The sequence below is a fragment of the Xiphophorus hellerii genome, chromosome 4, assembly GCF_003331165.1.
Source record: "Xiphophorus hellerii strain 12219 chromosome 4, Xiphophorus_hellerii-4.1, whole genome shotgun sequence".
NCBI lineage: Eukaryota > Metazoa > Chordata > Actinopteri > Cyprinodontiformes > Poeciliidae > Xiphophorus > Xiphophorus hellerii.
The window spans coordinates 6722272-6738274 of NC_045675.1; the positions used below are offsets into that span (position 1 = coordinate 6722272).

Below are 16003 nucleotides of genomic sequence, written 5' to 3' on the forward strand. Positions count from 1 at the left end.
GTCGTTTGTACTACTTTGATTCTTTGCATTTTTTTCTATTGTGCTGTGGATTTGCTTTGGTGTTTGGGATTATTGTCTCATTTTATGACCGGATTTCCAGCAAACCTCAGCTGTAAGGCAGATGGCCTCACATTTTAATCTAACCTACAATATAAAAAGAATTGATGACCACAGTGCTCCTTACAAATACGCTCTCATTGTAAAGATTTTTTTTCATTCTCTAACATAAAGTTTAACAATCAATGTCGAACTAGCTAAGGCCTGGTTTAAGCTTTAGCTCAAAACATTATGCAGTTCCTTTTCTCTTGGACTTCAATGTGTGCTTGGTAGAATTTGTATTAAAAGAAAAATTAGTAACTTTATTGAAGGTTTTCCATACTACAAATAATTTTTTTGTATAGGATGAGGAAATTATTAAATAATTCCTAATTATTGTTAGGTAGTCAAATAATTTTCTCCAAATTATCGAACAGTAACTACGTTTTTTTAGAGGATTTTATTAGCACTGATCAGATTTTTGTGGCTATTCACTGGTTTCTGGAAAACCAGAGAATGGTGATGCTGGTTCTGGTCGAACTGTGAAAGAAGATCATTGAAAATATTTTGCCACTCATTCCTATGTCCACATATGTGACTGGGTTTTTAAAATGTTTTAAACTAAAAGCAAAATGATTAAAGAGTTCTCATTTAAAATGTTTTCAGCAACAAATCTTTGTGCGTTGTGAGAAGCATGTCTTCATTTCTAAATTCAGCATGTTCCATGGCAGATGTTGAAAGCTCAAAAAGATAAAAACATTCCATGTCAGTCAGCATTTTATGTACTTACTCAAAGCATCGCTCTCGCTTGCTCTCTCACAGCCTGAATGAACTGCGGACATGGCTCGACATACTGCAGAGAGTAGTTTCTTTTTAAATACCTACTACACCTTTGAGCTTCTTCTGACTTAACATCTCACCGTTTTTAAAAATAGATCCAGTTAAGCCCAAAACTATTCATAACCTTCAGATTTAGATTTAAAGTAATCTTTTAATTTTACCTATGTGTTTTTGCCAAGACAAGAGATGGATCATCAAAATATAAGAAGATGCATAAAAAACACACACACAAAAAAACACAGCAGCAAATCTAAGGAGACTTAAAGTTGAAAGCAGAAATATGCATACACTACATAAAGAAACATGACTCCATTTTTAATTCATTACCTGGAATTAAATTAGATTAGAATAAACCATTGCTGTTTTGTGTCAATTACAACAACTAAAATTACTGCTATTTGCCAAATATCTAATTTTATTTTATTTTTTTATTTGTTCTGTTTAAAATGTTTACATGCATTTCCTTACTATTGACAATATATTTGATTGTAATTCCTTTTACAAGATCATAAATCAGTGTTGGCTCTTCCTGACAAAACGCTTGTAACCGAGTCAGGTTTGCAGGGTATCTTGCTTTGACACACCTGTGCACATCTACCAACACAATCTTCTATGAGAATGAGATCAGGGTTGAGTGATGGCTCTAATGTCCTTAAGACACTTTGTAACTAATTTGGTGGTATGCTTTGAGTCATTTCCCATTTGGAAGACCGAAATGTGCCCCAGCTTTAACATCCTGACTGATGTTTGGAGGTTTTGCTTTAGCATTTGTCTTCCGGATGCTATTAGTTGAAGTGCACTAGTCTGCCTCAAAACTCCCACAAAGTGTGGATTACGCTTTTACCTGCTTCAGATAGCATCTTCACAAGATGATTTCCTTTCATCTGAATTTGATGCGCAAATTAGTTGATGTGCAAATTTTGCACAAAAACATGCTCTTCCTGTTCCAGAGAATGGTTTACCAAAGAATGAACCAGACCAGTGAAGGCACACAATTTTGTTTCTGAAATCTTGGCTGATATCTTGAAATTTTTCCCAAAATGTCACACAAAGAGTCACAGAGTCGTTGCCATACATACATGCATTTGCACGAGTTAATCTTAAAACGTCATGACAAGATCATCCTTTCAGCTGACCATTTTGTTTAGAAGTATCACAATCGCTCTCTCATCATTTCAACATTTAGCAAGTAGGTACAATTTTGATAATTCTAACTATAATTTCTAGCATCATCAAAAAGAAAACATTTAATCTGATTTAATGTCAGAAAGGAGTCAAAAAAAGTTGTCTTTTTATAGGAGGTTGTAAAAAAAAAGAAAAAAAAAAGCCTATACTTCAGGTGTAGTAATCCACTCTAATCCACTTTGGATGTAAAGTATCAGTGGGCCCTTTATTACAATGCTTGTGGTAAACTTAATAAGTTTGTAAAATAATAAAATCTGTTGTGAGTTTCCATAATGCATTTAATGAAATAGAGAGGAAGTGGTATACAATATGTCACTTAAGTCTCATTTATTTCTATGTATTTTTCGTGACTTGCTAAATGACATTACTATCATTTGCTTAGGATGTCACATTTAATGATGCTTGTTTTTTTTTTTTTAAAGTGACCACATTTGGTCACTCGATTATAAATTATAATTATTTATAATCGAAATTATAAATAATTGCAAAAAACCTATTCTGCCCCATGTTTTGAATTGCTTTCTTTCCTCCATCTTATAAATTGTGTGGGTCAGATTTTTATGAAGAGGAGTCTCATCTGCCTGACACTGCATTGGGTTTCAGCCACCACTGAAACATTTCTTGCAGGACCCCTTTTTAAGTCGGTCATCTAATCTTGTTAACGTGGACTAAGCCTTCTCCTGAGTGGATTTGACCGTACAGAATTACCGTGTCACAACCAATCTAATGACCATTTGGAAGAAACGAGCAATCCGTAATCACATCAAAATTGTCAAAAGTGTAATCCAGTTAAAAGGTTTCTTTTTGGATATTGAGAAAAAAAATAAAGATAAATTTTGAGGGAATAAAAGGCACAATCATGAAATTAAATCAAGTTACATTTATCTAAAATCTACAACTAAACTTTACCAAAAATAAACCAATATGTCAATAAGTGTCAGCAGTATGCTGGAGTAAAAAAAGACAAAACTCACATTCACAACTAAATGTACTTCAGTTCATCGGTCCTAGGGGGTTTCCTGCCCTCTGCTTTCTATGTGTGTGTGTGTGTGTGTGTATGTTGTAGGTCTGTGGACAGAGATCCAGGTTGTAAGTAGGCAGCTGACTCACCCAGAGGCTGTTTGGTGATGGTGTGTGGCTTGTTGTCTGTCCTCAGGGGAGCTCTCTACTCTACTTACGCGAGGGGGGTGGAGGGGCGTCTAGTCTGGACTGACTGTGACTTTCATAAGCCTTCAGACAGCAGTTCCAGTTTGTAATACCACTGTGCTCACGTTAAATGGGAGTAGAGTGAATGTGTTAGGGCAGGTATGGTGTGATGAATACATGCATCGGCCATACAGGTGTCAAGGTGGACCAAGGTTTTAGGTGGTTAGCTTCCAAATGGCTAACAGTTTGAGTCATGCCATTACCACAGTTTAAGTTCTTTAATTGAACTGCCAGAGTTTTAAAATAATGCAGCACATTCTGGTGGTCTAGTGGTGAAATAACAAGAAAAATTGTATCTTACTTTTGAACATAAGCTTTGAAATTTAGCTTCAAGCTGCTCTATTACCTTACAATGCAGTGTAATTTATCCAAATAAAAAAAACTAGCCGTTCCTGTGTTTTACTGTGTATGTTTTAGATTCTCCTATGCTCAGCACTTGTGCTTAATTCAAGAAGAAACACATTTTTAATAAGTCATCTTATATTTTCCCTTTCAAAATACTTAGGTAGAGCCTCCTCAACTTCACCCAAATATTATTTCATTAAACTTTGTTTAGAACAAACAAAACTGAGATCAACTCATCTGTTTGTCAGCTGACAGCATCTCCGGCTAAGACAGGCTGAGCTAACTTCTCTTCTGTCACTAAGTTACGGAGATCTATCCAAATGGTCTGCCGCAGCATCCTCTGTCACTTTGCTTTTCCCATAACGACTCTGAAACGAATGAGCACCGGCTGGCTGCTTTGTGTTTTGTTTTCACTGTCTGTGCAAGCTCCCTGTTTAAACAACACAGAAATTGGTCTGTTCACCGGCCTGGTGCTGTCTGCCGTTTGCTCAGTGCCTATTTCTCCAGAGTCTCTCTGAGCCTGAATTCGAATTAAGTCATCTGTTCACTTTTTTTCTGGTCTAATTTGCCATCATCTTGGAGGACGTTCCTGACCTCTTTCGAGTAGCTATAATATTGTAATCATTAGCTCTTAGACATCAATGACACATTAATGTGCTCAGTGTCACACTGTGTTTTTTCCTTTTTGCAGTAATCATTGAAAATAGTACTACTGTAAATTCTTAGTGGAACTGAAATAATGATTTAACGGTGTAGGTGGGTAGGCTTGTATTTGCCCTCCGTTGCTGTGTGGTGGGTTTGATATGCCCAGATGTTAGGAGAGAAAAGAAAGAAATGCTAATTACTACTCATATCTTCAGGCATTGCACATAGAAACTCACAATCCTTCTCCTAGATTCATCTCCCAGCTTGAAAACTGCTTATCTTTTCTAATCTGTCTTCATCAGTTTTTCTTTTCTATCTTCTAATTTAGCTTAACATGTCAAGTGCATGGCAACAGGGGTATTATTATTGTTTTACCATTGAATTAATTAATCTTATTAAACGTGTAGTTCAGAACATTTCTAAACTCTCTAATTTATTGTTTCATGGAATTAGTGTTTTTGGTCATTCTTTATTTGACAGGGTGTGCATAAGACTGACATGACACTGTCATAAACATGACATAACACCTGTCATGAACATGAAAGAGTCTTTATGAATGTCTATGACTGCTGTCATGAAGTGTCATTTGGTAAAAAATGACACTTTTAATGCAAAGTTGGCACTTATAATGGACTTATGCATTTCTCTATTTATATTGTTTTTGCTTAATTGATTAACCTAGAGGAATATTTGTTAATAAAAAAATCAAAAACAAATATAAGCTTACAATTTTTTATCACAAACAACAAATTAACTCCAAAGAATTTTGAGACACATGTGTAACGAACAAAATGAAGCCAATTAGTCATGACTTTAGAAATAAAAAGCCAGAATATTCAGCAGGTTGTGTGTCACGAATCATGAGATTGAACAGGAAGTGATGAAAAAGGCCTTATTTAAGTCAAAAGAAAAACTTCACAGGGACATAAAAAAACCTACCGTGCCATTTATTTAAAATATGATCATCAAGATTGTAACATTTCTATGTGATAAAATACATTTCACCAGCATGAAGTCTGTCCATTAACACACAGGTACAGTCTTAATAAGTCATATACAGGTCCAGATTTCTGTAAAATCATTTGCCCAATTTAGTCAGAAAATAATGTACTAGACAGGCAATGTGTCAAACTCTGTAGAATGGGTGGGCAGCTTGATAAACCTATGGTGACGATGTCTCTTTTGTGAGCTCATTAGTTGCAGCTATCACTCATGCATCCCTGCAGCTCTTTGAAACCCTCTGTGTGTCTTCAGACTTAAATTATTCCCAAACTTCAGACTAAAGCGTTTTCCTTACAGCAGTTGATGCTGTAAAGTTTTAAAACTCAAACAATTTATAAAAATTACAAGTCAATAAAAGCATTGATATTGATGGATTATTGTACACATTATAATCAGTAATGAGGACCAATCGCAGCAGCTCTACTTCCTTATGGTCGTACATGAAAAACCGCAGCGGCCCTTCCAGGTTTTGAGTCAATAATCTGATCTGTTTCTGTGTTCAAGATGCATTACAGCGCGCAGTCCTAACAGATATAAGAGCACTGGTAAGCTGTTGTATTGAGACACGATGCAGAGTCCAGGCCTCTTGGGACTCCACGCTCTTTGTTCCAATTTCCTCTACAGCAATCCAGGGCAGAGTTAAGGCGCTGTACTTTTCTGATTTACCTAAGCACATGCGGTCACAGCTGAGAGGCTGCAGAGCGGGTGGAGGAGACTGTCTGCGGTGCAGGTGATTTGTCATCAGATGAGGTTCATTACGGCTGGCAGTGTGTTGTTGGGCCAACCACTGATGTGGAAAAGGGTCATGAATCAGCCACATTCCAAGGATGATTTTGGTAATATTGGTGATATTGCTTATTGATCCCATAGAAGGGTTATGGATGTTATTATTAAACTCACCTTAGTTCTAAATAAATACTGATTTCTCTTTCAATCAGTGAGTGAAAGTTGAAAAATGAGATTTGATGCACTTAATGGGTCCACTTTCTAGTTTAAAATTAAAATTATGAAAATAATATTAAAGGGGGTAAGTTGTGAAAAATTGACCTTTTTGAGCTTTACGTCATGTTATGATGTTACTCCCTCATCAAAAATATACGTAGAGTATTTCTTTGATTCTTTCATGCGTATTTGAGGAATCCTTTAATCTCTCGTGGAAGCCCTACAGCAGGGGTCTCAAACTCCAGTCCTCGAGGGCCACTGTCCTGCAGCTTTTAGATGTGCCACAGGTACAAAACGCTGGAATGAAATGGCTTAATTACCTCCTCCTTGTGTAGATCAGTTCTCCAGAGCCTTGCTAATGACCTAATTATTCTATTCAGGTGTGGTGCAGCAGGGGCACATATAAAAGTTGCAGGACAGCGGCACTCGAGGACTGGAGTTTGAGACCCCTGCACTACAGGGTGCCTAAATAGCCACAATTGTTCATACAAAGTGTTGCCTCTTTACCCAAAGTTCCTCTTTGGAGCTGCAGTCTTCAGCCCCACAGAACACCCTCCGCCCCTACTCCTCTGAAAAGCCCCACCAGACTAGCAGCAGCAGCAATTAGCAAACACCTGGTGGAACTGCGTGCCTGGTGAACTTATCATACAAACTACTTCTCAGTAAAGCATTTCTAGGAATGGTTGTAAATTCCACAATGGAGCAATGTTGCAATGATGTCGCATTGAGGTAGAGTGTCGAAAAGAGCAGGAGCTTCTTAAAGAGACAGGCCAAATTTTGAGGCGTAAAATTGCAAAGTCAAATTTCTTTTAAGTTATGTTTGATACAGAATTTTCATAACTGAAAATAACATACTTGATTTTGCTTGAAAATACATAATACCGCCCCCTTAACATAAGAAATAATTTAGTGTGATGTTATATGAGTTATGAAAGCCCACTCCTTAAAGTCCAGCTTATCCAAAATGTAAGCTGGTTGACCTAATTTCTGCCATTGCCGTCATACTCTGATATGGACAAAATGAGATTAGACTGAACTCATTCAATTACATTTAAATGTGTCAATATCTGGAAACAGTGTTTAGTATGTAGCTTAAATCTTAAAAATATTCAGAATTTTTATAACAAAAACTGTGTTCTATAATCAGATATACTTCAAACAGCCATAATGTAATATGATGCAGATATTGGGGGAGGCAGCAAGGCAAATAAGGCCAGGACCATGAATTAATGTTTGCAGACAGGTTGTTTCAGAATTTCACGTTTCCTTCCATAGCCCATTGACATGTGTGTTTTGTGAGTCGGTGACTCCAAATTGCCTAAAAGTGTGAAAGTAGGTGTGAATGTGTTTGTCCGTCTGTACGTATCAGCTCTAGGACAGACTGGCAACATGTCCACACTGCAACTCACCTCTCACCTGGTGTGTTCTGGGATATATTCCAGGCACACATGATCTTTAACAGCACAGTTAAGGAAACATGCCATTTTTATTTATAAAAGAATATGAAATATGTGCACAAAATTACAAAAAATTATTAAATTTAGGTTTGAAGAAATTACTTAACAGTGACACCTATTTTTGGTGGGATTTGAGATGAAAACATTAAGTAAATATACAACAGTTTATGGTATTTACTCAAAAAGTTTAAAACAAAATGTATAAAACCTGGTTGTTTTAAATCAAAATGTTTTTAAATAATGAACAAAGTAAGTTATATATATATACTGTACATATAGGGTGCTTGGTGACACAATAGCTTTGCTGCCAAGCAGCAGGAGGGTACTCGGTTCAAATCCCAGCTTGGAGTTTTTGTTTACATGTTCTCCTTGTTTCTGTGTGGCTTCTCCAGTTGTTAAATTAACTGGTTGATCTAAATTGACCTCCGGTCTGAGTGTGTTGTTTGTCCTGTGTATCTCTGACAGCTGATTAATTAACTGGATAGTTGTGGCAGAGAAGCACGGCAGATTAGTTGCTCTTACTGTACAAAGTGTAGCTTTAAAATCTCACTACTCAACTATTTACAAGAGGTGGTGCTCCTTTATATTTCAGGTATATATTTGATTTAGCCCTTTTTCCAAACCAGTTCTGAAGTCAACCTCCTCAATTCTTATTTTAAACACCAAATCTTGCAAAAAAGAAAACTTTGCTTGCATTCATCAATTACAAGCAGCTGATAAGTCCATTCCTCCTTTACCACCCTTAAGACACAGTCTGGGCATTTTTGAGAAGATGTAACATTTTGCAATAAATGACTTCTGTACAGATGCCTGTAAGAATGAAAGCATTTTAAACAATACAAAGCTGCTCTTCTGTTTTCTGGAGCACCCCTTGTACCACATGCAGACCATACTGATGGGGTCTGCCTCATCATTTTTACTGCCAGGTCCTGTTTACAAGACCAAAAATGAAAGGCATACATTTTTTCATTGGCTTCACATGATGAAAGTATGTCCTTTTTGCTGGAAAATGGTTTGTCTTTGTAAGAAAAGGAAAACTGTAGTACTCATCTCTTATCCAACTGACCAGCAGTGTAGAGCAATGTGTAGCAATGGGGGAGTGCAGCGCTATTCTTCAAATAGGTTGAAGAAACCTATTCCAGCGATGCATGTTCCCAAGTATCTCAATAAACAGAACATTAACCTGTAAGAATGATGAAAAAGTTTAGTGGTTTAAGAAAACCCTCTAAAATCTATGCATGCCTTCATCCAGGTAACCTACATAAGCCTGAGATACAGTATATTATTCCATAGTGTTTGCATGTATTCAGTCACAGTCATTCCTTGGACATTTAACTTAACTGATAATCAAATAAATAAGAAAGAAAATATGTTCACTCAGTTTGGACAAATATGTTGGAGTGTTGATTTCTCTCCATGTTATTCATTTATTTGTACTGCACTGTCTTTTTGGATCATTGTTTACTTTTACATGGGAATGCACAAAACACCAACACTACTGAGTTTGTTGATAAAATGTGTTTTACTTGAACAATGACTAACCTTCTCTTTTTATTCCTATCAATGATTTTGAGACATTCTTCTTTATGATTTGCCTTTAATAATCTTCTCTTCTTTATATGTACTTTAACTCTGCTTTATGTCCTTCTCTATCCCTTGACCTTCCTATGCCTTTTTACTCGTCCAGCAAGATCTTGAGAAACTCATCCATGCATTTATCTTTAGTCGCATTGATTACTGCAACAATGTCTTCAGAGATCTGTCTAAAAAGTCAATCAGGCAGTTGCATCTGATCCAGAACGCTGCTGCTTGCGTTCTCACTAAAACTAGGAAACTAAAGCTCATCACCCCAGTTCTAAAGTTCTTACACAAGCTCCCTGTAGCTCAGAGAATAGATAAAATACTTTTGTTTATAAATCACTGAATGGCTTAGCACTAAAATACATTAAAGATCCATTTTTTATCAACCTTCCAGACCATTCAACTCTTCTGGTTCAAATATACTCTGCATTCCCAGAGTCAGAACCAGTAACTGGTTACTGTATTATGTTTTTATCATGTAAAGCACTTAGAACTGCCTTGTTGCTGAAATGTGCTATACTAATAAACTTGACTTGACTTGACTGGACTAACCCTCTTCACCCCTTTCTTTTCCTGCCATCTCGAAACACCCCTCCTCTCCAGCTGGGTTTGTGAAGTCGCCACTGTCTGAGACTAAGCTTACCGGGGATACCTTTGAGCTGTACTGCGAGGTGGTCGGTAACCCCACTCCAGAGATCCAGTGGTGGTACGCCGAAGTCAACCGGGCCGACTCCTTCAAGCAGCTTTGGGACGGAGCCCGCAAGCGCAGGGTGTCCATCAACACGGCCTACGGCACCAATGGGGTCAGTGTGCTCGGCATCACACGCCTCACACTGGAGGACTCGGGGACCTATGAGTGCAGGGCAAGCAACGACCCCAGGCGCAATGATCTCCGACAAAACCCGGCTATCACCTGGATCCGCGCCCAGGCCACCATATCAGTGCTACAGAGTGAGTGATATATGTGCAGTAGTACCTAGATGATGAACAAACCCTGTCAAACCCTTTCCAATCTCAAAGGAGCCCAGCCACAGTACTGAATAAATTACTGTTCTTCAGTAATTTTCCAAATCCTTCATGCCAATGGTTGCATTTTATATTTTGGTTTCTGGACACAGTTTGGTTATACCTTAATGTTTTTTTAGTGAGTTCCCAAAATTCCCCTGAGAATTTAGATGACCACAAACCCAAGAACTACAACTAGTCTTTTTCTAGCCTTGTTCTGTCTTCTCTCCCACCAGATCTTTATTTCTCTTCTCCCATTTTCAACATTCCTCTTATATTGTTTTTCTCTGTATTCCGATTTCATCCTGTTTTCTATTCCTAGATTCATTTGTGATCTTGCTTTCCCATCATGCCGTACCTCTTTTGTTGGGTTGATTGTTTTATTTACTTCAAAGCATTGCCTGCTAGCTAAATGCAGTGGAAACCTAGTGGTGCTTTGAAGTAATAGTGCTTTTGATTTAGCTTTTTCACTCTGGGCATGGTGTAAATGGGACTATAAGAAGACACAAGGAGGGGATCCATTCGGGTGTGAAACAGTGATTCCTGCTGTCAACTTCTTCCTGATAAAAGGAAACATTTACTGCATTCAAATTTATGTGTGGTAATCCAATAAAGGTACGACCACATGGGCCCCTGGAGTGTCTCATTTCTTGTTGAAGATGAAATTTTTGCTTCAACACAACAGTCTCTTTGGGTCTGTTGGTGCAGTTTGTTACCTTGTGCCTTCTCACCCATTAAGTGTGTGACTGTGAATCAGTAATGACATTATATCCCCTAACCTTCAGCTCTACACACACACGTATTCCCTACTAATCTGTGCGTGCTTCAGTGCTCTGCCCACTGGAGCACAGGGAAATGTGGAATGTTGTTAGTCATAGTGAAGCTTTGAGAAGTTTAGAGGAGTCTGGTCTGTGCTGACTTTTGGGTAAAATTTCATATTTTTTGTGTGTTATTTAATCTTTGGCTAATGCAACTGCATTTGTCTAATTTACATATTACATAATTCATTTCTATTCTGAATTTACTCCCTCCCACAATGCAATTTGTCATTACTGAGAAACAAATGTTTGAATCTACATGTGATAAGCAAATTATTCCATGTATATTACAAGCTATACATAATAGTTCTTTGGATGTATAGTTTGCAGTTTTGAAGACTTGAAGTCAGTTTGTCTCTTTTTGCATCTGTATTTTCATCACATAAGATTTTAAATGTGAACCGCTCTATACCAGAAATCATCATATGGATATATAAACTCTACAAAGGTTTGTAATAGAAATGTGAAACTTTGCATTTTCAAGTAAGCGTAATTCCTGTTTTATGCATGATTCTATCTGAAATAAATCTGCATAAATATGTTTTGTTTGATCTATGAGTTTTGGTACCCAAAGCTTTTATAGTCAAAGAAATGAAATATTAAAAAAAATACTTTATGAAACATAAGCCTACAGCAACTATGTATTATAGCTAATTGTCAGCTGTTTGCATAAAACAAGCTACTATTTTGATCAAAACAACATGCAGTAACATGAGTATTAATTCCACAAAATAATCGAAAATAATAGTTCTATTAAAGCTGAATCTTCCAGACAAATGTAGATTTCTGCGTGTATTCACAAACTGAAGCTAGACTAAATGTACTTCTGTTATGGATCGCTATTTGCCTTCCGAAATACCTTGATTCTTCTTAGCATTAATTAATCTAAGTGTTAGAAACATTCTTCAGAGATTTTGGTCCATATTGACATTATAGCAACACACAGCTCCAGGCATCTTATGAATTTCCTGTTCCATAAAATTCCAATTGAGCTTAGCTGGTGTTAGATCTGCTGAATCTGGAGGCCATTTGTGACATGGTGCACAATCGTGCTGGAAGTAGCTGTTAGAAGATGGGTATGCTCTGATGATAAAAGGATGGGCAAAGTCAGCAATAACATGCAGATTGGTTGTGATTTTTAAACAACTCACAACTGGAGTGTCAAGAAAATATCTTCAACACAACCACCAAACTGAACTGTTGATACAAAACAGGATGGATTATCAAACCAAAACTAATCTGACCTTGACATCTAAAAGTCACTATCGAAGAGTTGGTCGTAATGAGTGGCTCTTGGCGCTATTGAGGTCTTTCTATCATTTGGAACCAGTTCACCAATTCCCCCTTTGTACCAACAAGGCATTTCATCTACACAACTGCCACTTTAGATATTTTCAAATCGTTCACCAAAACTTGATCTGCAGAAATCTTCCCCACCTCTAAATGCAGTGAGCTGCTGCCATGTGATTGGCAGTTCTGCAGTTTGTGTTAACAAGCAAGTGAAGAGGGGTATCTAGTAAAGTGGTTGCTGAGTGTATTTGACAATCAATGGAACATCTCTTTGAGTGCAGGAATTCACCACAAAAGCAAGAGAAAATCATCTTGATCTCTACTTTTGTAGAGCCACATGCTTTAACTACATCCAGATATGGTCACATATGGGAAAGTTACCCCACTTATTGCAGCAACAGCGTGTCCTACAAACAACCTTCCATTAAAATTGCCAGTGGACCACTCTGCCACATTGCTAAATGTTAATTTATGTACCTCACGTTGTGTGTGTACGCATGTCTCAAAGATACTATTAATAGCACATGTGGTTCTCCTTTGTAAGAGAGAGTGAAGGGGGAGGGGAGACGCATCCCCTCAGCTATTTAGTATCCGAATGTACAGGAAGAGGGTGAAGTGAATGCTAAAAGAAGTCATTTGTCAGTCTCGCTAGTTCCTCCTGTAGCCTCCCATTTGTTCTCTTTTGCTTTGCTCGTGGCTCTGCAGCAGCAGCCAGTTGTGGGATTATGATGCTTCTCCTCTCTGCTCCTCCCCTCGGGAGCTCCGTTGTTGCTATGGTTGGCCCGCCCTGAAGAAGGGGGAGGGGCAGTGCGGAGGAGGCCTCCTGCTCACAACTCAAGGCAGAGCAAAGGGCACCTTGCTCTCAGATGACACCCTTTACTGTGATAAACCCTGGTATTGTTTCATAACCAGCCTGGATAGCAGTGTAGATGTCACTATGCTTACATGTTAATGTGGATCCCAAATAAAATGAATCAATAACCAACGAGTCAAATATATACAGTATATATGCATCTAAACTTGTGTTTAAAAAGATTTACTCTATGAAAGAATATTGCTCAGATTATCCTGATTATCTTTTCTAACATATTTTTTGAAATGCAGCTTAAACAGCAGACAACATCTTCAGCTTCTATGGCTGAGTTGGCTAAAAAGCAAGTGCTTGGTTTGGTATCAGGAAAGACAAGCATTTAATATTGCGGTTACAAATGAAACTAAATGAGTAAACAAGTATCTTATTACAGAGTTGCAATTGATTTTTATCATGAATGTAGGCATGAGCCTGATAATAAAATTATGTGGCATGATTGCCTTGACAGTGTGATCTTTACACACACAGAAAGTATTTGATCTAACAGCTTTGATTTAAAACAGAAAATCAATAATTACTACTACTTTAACGTACAGAGAGTGCGTAGCTACTTATTTTTAGCTTGCCAGTTGTACTTTTAAAAAAACTAAATGTAAAAGTTATTGTTGGCAATTTTTTAGTTTTCACACAAAGACTATAGGTATTTTTTACAACGTAAAGAAAAAGGTATGGTAGCCTCCTTTTAGACAGGTGGCCAGAGGTGTATTGCAAAAGCATGGGAGAGGGAGCAGTGCTGCACTAGAAAATACTGGTGACTCCAGCTCTTTCAGATTGTCAGATTTTCAGATATAGGAAAGATGGCCCCACTTTTCTTTTTATTTCACCCTCTGCCTCTACAGTGGTCACAAATTGTGCTTCTGATCCACACTCTGAGGATTTTAAAATCTAATTTATTAAAGAATGTCTTAAACAACCCATTATTTAATTTTTCTATAAGAGCAAACGTCCCTTTTAATCTGTCAAATACCACTTTAGGTTTTTAAAAGTAAATGTGAATCTAAAGAATTCATGCACTTAACTATGCCTTTTGTTTATTTATTATGTGGACTTCACTTCATAGTCTCCCTCCTACACAGATCATTTAAAAACAGCACACAGCCTACAGCTACCACACCACAGCATGTGAGAAAGCATTAAATATCTCCGAGCCCTAGTTCTGGGATAAGATTTGACTGTGTCTGTCTTCCAGAACCAAAGATCAATGCCTCTGATCAGATCGTCCTGCCCCTGGACGGACCTGTCAAATCGGTTATCCTACATTGCAACCTGACTGCTGCCCATACGGCCCACAAGGACAGCTTCTGGATGAAGAATGGACGCGAGATTCCAAACACACGGGGAGAAGAGAGAACTAGATCGTTCAGGTGACAAATCCTTTGAATACACATTTCACTGCTCATCCTAAATCACCCATTTAATGCAGCACTTTCAGATAAAATAAAGCCATTGTGCGAGCAATAAAGGAGCTGAGGTAATCTCTGTCTCAGCGGGGTGTGAAGACATTCTTGGAGATCAAGACCTTGCATAGACTGAGGCATTATAGTATACTGATTAGTTCTCAGCTGGAGGTGACAGAGGTGCACACAGCTACATGCATGCTAACTCAGGTTTGTTTTTCTGCTTGGTTGACTGACGGTGGGGGATTTTTAAAAAGTAGAACACAGACCACAGAGCAGCAGACTTTCCTTGCTCTAAAAATAAGCATACAGTGCACTAAAGGCTCTGACAATAAAACTCACCATAAGCTCGTCTGTGCGGTAACATGTTCAGGAAGCTACAGGTCATAACTTTCTAAATGTACAGGTTTCTCTTAACTAAGTTAGCTTTGTAACTCAATTCAAAAAGTTACCTCGTATAACAGATGCAGTTTTTAAAAAAAACCAAGTATTTTTTCTGCTGATTGTGATGATTATTGCTTTCAGCTAAAGAAAACCCAAAATCCAGTTTCCCAGAAAGCTGTTATAGATATTATTATAATTTTAATAGAGTAATGTCTACCTTTTGAAAAGGATAATGTTAAGTATATATACTATGGACTATGTGTGTTCAACAGTTGGTCAGAGCTCCTTTGGCCTTATTTGCTGCATCAATGCTGTGTGGAATGACAAAGTCCCAATTTCTGAAGGAAAACAAAATCAACATTTCCATGTGGACAGTTGTCCAAATCTTGACTCTGTCCAAACTCAACTTTTTATTCCATACTTTTTGCTTCCACTCAACCTTCCAGTAATATGCTTATACTGTAAGCTTCTTTTGCAGTGACCTTTAGTGACTTACTTTCCTTGTGGATTGTGTCAGTCATTGTCTGCTGGGCATGTGTAAAGTCAGTAGTTTTCCCCAAGACTGTATCAAAACTTATTTGGAAGAAAAATTATAATCTGTACTTGTGTAATCCTCTGCTTTACTGAGAAGTTGAATTTAGGATTTATTAGCTGTAAGACGTAATCAAAGATAACTGAAACAAACACTTAAAATACTGTATATCACTCCAAAATCTAAGAATCAGCATAACCTATTTATTTTGAATTTATGTGTTACTTTTATTAAACGATCTCATTGAGATTAAAAATATCTTTTTCAAGGCATTTTAATTTTCAATTCAATAAGTGAAATAAACGTTCCAGTGATATCTGTATATCTTTTTTTCTTTGCGCAAACTAATCTTATAGAGTTTGTTTTGTGGCTAAGATATTAAAATTTAATCTTAGCAACACAAAATTGTGTTATTTATATGCACAAGTGTAACACAAAAAATAAATTTAGTAATTCAGTATTGTTAA

At 37.3% G+C, this 16003-nt stretch overlaps 1 protein-coding gene across 5 annotated transcripts in view; it reads left to right on the forward strand.

The window, feature by feature from the left end:
• The window catches only part of LOC116718436 (neuroplastin-like), a 36482-nt gene that overhangs the window by 10362 nt on the left and 10117 nt on the right, over positions 1-16003 (forward strand). For 4 of the 5 annotated variants that reach the window (XR_004338930.1, XM_032560355.1, XM_032560354.1 and 1 more), the window contains exons 2-3: positions 9843-10190; positions 14413-14587. Coding sequence is in view for 4 of the 5 variants with exons in the window: in XM_032560355.1 (XP_032416246.1) it covers positions 9843-10190; positions 14413-14587 (523 nt within the window). In the remaining variant the exon portion in view is untranslated. The remainder of the gene's footprint in view (positions 1-9842; positions 10191-14412; positions 14588-16003) is intronic. The other variant, XM_032560356.1, reaches the window with a different exon arrangement.